The sequence below is a fragment of the Monosiga brevicollis genome, genomic scaffold (genome assembly GCF_000002865.3).
Source record: "Monosiga brevicollis MX1 MONBRscaffold_9 genomic scaffold, whole genome shotgun sequence".
Taxonomy (NCBI): domain Eukaryota; class Choanoflagellata; order Craspedida; family Salpingoecidae; genus Monosiga; species Monosiga brevicollis.
Window position 1 is genome coordinate 1,104,491 of NW_001865046.1, and position 6,540 is coordinate 1,111,030.

The 6,540-nt window shown below is 52.4% G+C and overlaps 2 protein-coding genes across 2 annotated transcripts in view; one reads left to right on the forward strand and one right to left on the reverse strand.

Annotated features, from left to right (window-relative positions):
• Positions 1-1,026: 1,026 nt before the first annotated feature.
• On the forward strand, positions 1,027-4,025 carry MONBRDRAFT_32361 (uncharacterized protein; the record flags this gene model as incomplete). Its single annotated transcript, XM_001745534.1, has 13 exons — positions 1,027-1,098; positions 1,211-1,599; positions 1,781-1,885; positions 1,972-2,036; positions 2,136-2,245; positions 2,398-2,454; positions 2,539-2,651; positions 2,759-2,865; positions 3,001-3,044; positions 3,123-3,224; positions 3,307-3,406; positions 3,510-3,788; positions 3,907-4,025. The coding sequence occupies 13 exons, from the start codon at positions 1,027-1,029 to the stop codon at positions 4,023-4,025; spliced, it is 1,662 nt and encodes a 553-aa protein (XP_001745586.1).
• Positions 4,026-4,187: 162 nt separating this feature from the next.
• Positions 4,188-6,540, reverse strand: part of MONBRDRAFT_37017 (uncharacterized protein) — a gene marked incomplete at its 3' end in the record, with an annotated part of 3,974 nt that continues 1,621 nt past the window's right edge. The window contains exons 3-6 of the mRNA XM_001745686.1: positions 5,522-5,672; positions 4,808-5,149; positions 4,569-4,688; positions 4,188-4,499 (exon numbers count right to left, since the gene is read on the reverse strand). Of these exons, the coding sequence (XP_001745738.1) occupies positions 4,188-4,499; positions 4,569-4,688; positions 4,808-5,149; positions 5,522-5,672 (925 nt within the window). The remainder of the gene's footprint in view (positions 4,500-4,568; positions 4,689-4,807; positions 5,150-5,521; positions 5,673-6,540) is intronic.

Here is a 6,540-nt window from a genome sequence, read left to right on the forward strand (position 1 = left end):
GACAAGGACCATCAGAACGATGCAAGCTGGAGCGTGTTACAACACGCATGCCATGCCAAACTCTGTTGTACATGCACCATGCACAAAATAACCGCCGCCCTTGAACGGCTGCCGTTTTTGGCCGGTGCTGTCATGTTGTCAGTCTGTTTACGTGTCAACTTACCAAGTCCCCGTCACTCCAAGAAGATCCTGAACCACATCCAGCCAAAGCGGAGCTACCACGCCAGTCTCTGTGACCCAAGGCTAGATGAACGTCGTTCCAATCAGCCAGTCAATGCACGTCCCTGTCTCTGTCACTGCCACTGCCACTGCCACTGCCACTGCCGTCAGCTCCAAACAAATTGACGACAGAGAGAGAGAGAGAGAGAGAGAGAGAGAGAGAGAGAGAGAGAGAGAGAGAGAGAGAGAGAGAGAGAGAGAGACAGAGAGACAGAGAGAGAGAAATGAGAGAGAGAAATCACCAGACATGACGCTTTCGGACATACCTCTACAGATATGTTAGTTTCTTCTGCATCTTCTGATCATAGTTGTAGTTGTATGTTCATTGCATTCCTATATTTTCTGCATCTTCTAACGTTTCCTCTTCTTAAAGTGGATGATATGTCATTTTTTTCTCTTTTCCTTCTTCTTCTTCTTCTTCAACTGCATACGCTTTCGTGATCGACGTTCATCATCTTTACTTTCCTCTGCAACTTCTCACCCACATTCACCTTATATGGATGCATCATATCTATAAATGTCTGCGTAAACCTTTGCCCTAGTCGCAACATCTTGCGCGCTGACACACGTAACAAGCGTCACGAAGAGGTAAGTAAAATACCTAAAATTTATAGAAGTAAAATACTTTGCCGAAGCCATCAAACCATCTTTGATTTTTTTTTGTGCTTGCGGGGCGACCAGGAGCTGACGGCTCCCACACGCACGCCGTATTCCGTGGTTTGATTGGATCTGTGTCTTGGGAACCGGGCTGCACACACGGAGATAGCAAGCATCGTTGTCAGACGAACATATCCGACAGCCATCGTCATGGCGGCGCCTCCTCAGGCCAAACGGTTCAAGAAGAAGGCGGACCGTGAAGCGCTTGATCAAGACCATGCGGTATCATCACCCGCTTCGACGCGCCGTGCCCCGTGGATTCTGTTTCGTCCACGTCCTCGTGGTCTGGTGGTATCTGCTCAAATACATTGTGTGTGCTCGTTGTCTTGAGTAGGACGAATGGATTCGCGACGAAGCCACGGGCTACCTCTTCCATCCACACCGCCAGCTCTATCACGACGAGCAAAACAACAAGTTTTTTCGCTTTGACCTACACACCCATGAGTTCCGCGAGTACCAGCCCAAAGACAAGCCACAGCTGACTGCCCGTGTTTCCAATGCTTCGAATCAGTCCGAAGCTACGGAACCCACTACCACCCCCAAGCCGGGCTCCGTCTCCTCTCAGCCTGACTTTCCCTTTAATCCAGACCAGGATGAAACCACCATGCCTGGCGTTTCGGACACAACCGATGCGCCCCACGCCTTCAAATCACAGGCAGAACTGCTCCCCGTTCGTGCAGGCGTGGAGACTTGGTCCGGCCGCAAAAACGACAACGAAGATCGGTCTGTTGACCTTGCCGACCCCGCCCCCTTTCATCTTGCCCCTCAAGACTCAGACTCGTGCACCAGAGTACACAACGACACATTTTTCTCTTTCTTTTTTTTTTGTCATTGGCTCACCCATACTTCTCCGATGCGCATACACGCGCGCTGTGCCTCCCCTTCCCTCGACCCAATGCATCAGCTATGACGTGGCAATGTCCATGGGTGCGCTGGGCCGTCTCTTCGCTGTCTACGATGGCCACGCTGGATCCGAGTGTGCGGACTACGTCAAGAAATGTCTCCCAGGGTTGGTTTTGGCGTTTGCGCCTGCAAAGTCTAAAACCCCATGTCGTCTTTGAACGACCACTTCACATTTCCAATTGCCTCCCACAGCAATATTGTGGGCGGCTACCGCGGAGGTGTTGTGGGCTGCGAGGGCACTGATGCTGAACTTCAAGGTTTGACTCGAAAGCATGGCTTGCGGGTGAGAGAGATATCACCTTGTGCTCACCAGAGTACCACCTCATGTCCTTTTTTTCCATGCTTTGCACATCAAGAACTACAATCTCAGATGTCGGAGGCACAACAAAGCCTAGTTGAGCTGACGGCAGCTCTCGAGGCTACTCCTGATGACGAATCGCTGCAGCAAATGCAGCAGCAGCTCCTGGTTGGTACCGGCTCGGGCATCAACAACCTTGGCCTCCCAGTTCATGCGCTTCCCGTTTTCTAACTTTTTTTTTTTTTTTTTTTTTTTTTTTTTTTTTTTTTTGGCTATCCTCAACCCAACACTTTTTGAAGGAAATGATGGTAACTCTTCAGGCACAGCATGAGGCCAAGTCGGGTCTGAGCACAGACTATCAAACTGCCGTTCTCAAGGTGAGCCTCGTGTTCTGACCATCGTGCCACCATAGAGTAATTACGGCAGCCTTCGCGCATCCATTCCTAAACTGGGTATTGCAGTGTGTCAAGGACGGCTACAAATGCACGGATAAGAACTGGCTCAGCATGGCAATCAAAAAGAAGAAGCAAGGTGGCAGCACTTCTCTGACCATCATGCTAAATGGCTCAAGCACGTGGGTAGACCTGTCCATGTGCATGGCCATCATGGACGGCTTGTGTAACGACAACTGACGCTGTGCCTTTGTCATCATCTTGCCCGCTTTGACTTTTTGTCCATCAGTACCAATGCGCATCTGATCATAGCCAACCTTGGCGATTGCCGGGCTGTCATGTGTCGTGGTACCAGAGCCCATCGACTCACCCAAGACCATAAACCGGACCGACCAGGTATGCAACTCTCAGTTTTTTTTTTTTTTCCTCTCTATCTTGTTGGTTTTTTTTTTTTTTTTTCTTGTGTGTTTTTTTCCCTCTTTTTCCCTCTTTTACCCACCATCTCACCGAGGCAGTATGAATTGCCCATAGACGAGAAAAAGAGAATCCAACAAGCCGGAGGTCACGTTGTCAACGTACGCGCCGCTTGCTGAATCAACTTGCGCTCTTCGCTGGTGTGAATTCACTCAACCTGGTCATCAACTGCTCGATAGGTCATGGGTGTCTCCCGTGTGATGGGAGCTCGAGAGGATCGAGAGCCACGGCAAGCCTTGATGTTAGCTGTTTCCAGAAGCTTTGGCGATTATGCCCTCAAGGTTCAACCCTCGCACCCATCAAGACTCGTGTTGTTGCAAATCAAAGCCCGCCTCACTTGGTCCGTGCCTCACACCTCTCTAGACACCCAAATTACTGGTGAGCCATGTTCCTGAGGTCAGCATCGAGCGCATCGAGGATAAGGATTATTTCTTCGTGATTGCTTGCGATGGTATCTGGGATGGTGAGTGACGGCCACTGCCACCCGGTGTGCGTGGGCAAGGTCAAGGCTCCCCATTTGACTCGGGGCTCGCGGTGCTGACGGCTGTGTGCTGCATCCCCCTTAGTCTTGTCTGACCAAGAGGTAGTTGACCTGGCCCGCAAGCATTATGGCCAGGCTCAGGATGGTATGATGACCTTGCCATCCTATGCATTGGCGCAGGAGGGCAGTGGGGTGGGGTTGTGCTTGTTTCAAGGACTGGGTTTTTCAAAATGCTTAAAGGATCAACCTGTCTTCTGTCTCTTTGTCCCTTGCGTTGCAGCTGCCCGTGCTATTGTCCGGAAGGCCTACGAGGCTGGATCGGGCGACAATTTGACGGCCCTGGTGGTGGAGTTTGCGTGGCATGGTTTGTGTTTCCGCCCCGATTCTACCGATGCCAATCTACTAGACGCTTTTGCGTCAGTGTGGTGGCCATATCGGCCACATCTCACATCTCACGTTTATGTTTTAATGGGCCGCAATAGATGGTGAGGCGGTTTTGGGCGGCGGTGGCGATACAGAGGGCGGCGCGTCAGACACCGACGCCACCGCACCCGTGGACGAGGAGAACAAGGGAGAGGATGATATGGACATGTTTGCATAGTCAAGTAGACATGTACTAAGAATTGAAGCCACCTGAACGTGGCGCCATCCATTGCGCCTTTGCAGAATTCAAAATTGCCTTTAATTCAACACGTGAAGCATTGCAAGAGAAAAAGGGTTTATGGACTCGTCTGCTCGACCCTATCAGTCATCTCTGCAGCTCTCATTGCCTTGACCGAGTCGAGCTTTTGTTGTAAGAGCTTGACACGATGAACGACGTTCTGCACTTCGCTGTGCCTACGTCCAGAGACGATAAAAAGCGACGATACATGAGTTGGCAAACAAAACGACCAGAGAGGCCTGGCGACTTTCGACAACGTCCTACGCACGAAGTGAAAAGGGCTTGCTTGACCTCATGGGTCTCAAGCGCCAACCAATTGTCATTGCGTAGGCTGTCCCGTGTCCATGCAGTGCCGTTTGGCTTTGGCTGTTGGTCAGTGCTAGCCGTCACAGTGTGTGCGACTTGGCGCTTCATCTAAGAAGGACCAAGAAGACGAACTGAGAAAAGGCGCGATGAGCAAAGCCAAAGGACGACTTGACATACCCGGTTGCAAGCACTTGTCAGCGCGCGTAGCTGTTTTGAGAGCGCTAGAAGATCGCGGCCGTGTTGTTCCTCGGCACGACTCAGGATGGAGCTGAGCGAGTCGGCGGCTTCGATGACAAACTGTAGCCACCCATTGAACGCAGCTCATTGTCATTGTGCGCGATCTATTGCTGGCCTGCAAAACGGCTGACCCAAGAGTAGGCAGGCAAACACTTGACATCCAAAGCCGAGAAACATACCTCGGCCTTGCTTGTATTGCTTTGAATTTGATCCAAGAGTTTGGCCTTCTCTGTCATGAGTGTGTCCTGCTTTGCAAGCACGCCAGCCAGGGAAGATTCAATCTGCGCCAGGCGGCTGCGCTGATGCTCTTCGCTTGCATGATGCTGGCGTTGCCTGCACTCGCGAAAAGAACCACCCAAGGGGCAAGGTTTGAGCTGAGCATGAACCTTGGCAAAGACGAGCTGGTCGTTCATGGCGATATAATGCAAACAAACGATGACACACCTTTGTACCAGCATGTCGTGAGCCTGCGACAGGCGTGGCATGCACTTTGTACGAACTTGCCGCATAACGGTTTCGACCTGGATAGCCACAGTCAAGCTGGATGAGCCGAGTACCATGTATCTGACCGGGCTCGATCAAAGAAGTTGTAATACAAACCTTTTGGGCAACAACCAAAGCATCGTCGCTCCGGCCGACGCCCCTGCATAGCCAAAAGCAAAAAGACGTGTGATGTGCGCGGCAAAGGGTTGGGCAAGAGAGGCTCTGGCAAGGCACGTACAAGAGCTTGGTGACACCGATGGGTTTAAGCAAATCATCAAGCTGACGCATCCACGCGTCTGATCCAGGCTGAGAGTGGGGGAAAGGCAGGTCAAGACCAGTGGTGTGCTCGCAAAGCAAAAACGGCGCCATGTACCCACACAAGCAAGGCCAGACACTTCCGAGGAACGTACTTTGCTGGCCTTGTTCGCGGTTGGAAGGGCAATTGACTCGGGCCGGTAGAGAGACAAATACAGGGAAACTGTTTCCACATGTCCGGTTGAGAGATAGACGGCTGCAAAATAGTCGGCCTTGCTTGATAGGACAGTGGCCAGACCCACAATGCTGTGTTGTAGAAAGCAATGTGCCACGATTGATATCAAACAATGAAGATTAGGTTCTAAGCACCCGGCGCCATCCCCCGCAGAGTGCTGCATACGCTTAATTAGGCGTCCCGGAGGAAGGCGGGACGTACTTGGATGTCGGCGAGCTTACAACCAGCAACTCTGTTGCCAGAGCGGGCTCATATGGAGGGGTTTCAAGTTGGTCTCCCGACTGTTGGCTCATGGCTGCTTCCAGGCGGGCAGACCAACTGCTATCAAGACGAAGCACGTTGCTACCAACACTGCCAGAAGGACGCCCCAGCAGGAAACAGTACGAACGCAGAGTGGGGAGAGTAAATGAGCCAGCAGCACAATGCCAACAACGCTCAGCAGCACTAAGGGCCAGACGAAGTAATGGGAACGCAAGTGGGCCGTGACACATACATGACGCCCGCCGAATGGGGCTGGTAGGGGTTGGCAATGACGCGGGCAGGGCACGACTCGTCTGAACCCATGAATACCATCTCCAGAAGCTGCAGCTCAATTTCCGCGCGCTGCCAGGTGGGACCTGCTACTTCTGGGAGCAGCGCAATGTCTACTCGGCCTGCACTCGCCAGTGCAACCACCACGGCGCCACCCTCTGACAGCTACACTCAAATGCCGCAAAACACCCCGTAAGACTGCAGAGCAAAGGGGTGGTGGGTAAAGGAGTGCAAAGCACAGGTGCGACGAACCAGCGCGATGCTGTTGACGGCGCGATCGGCATTGAGAGCGTCCTCTGGACTGGTGAACAATCGAATCTGTGGGCTGGGCAGGGTCACTGGCTGGTAGATGCTGACTGTCAATCACGCCAGGAAAGTGAGTGGGAGGGGGGGGGGGGGGGGGGGGGG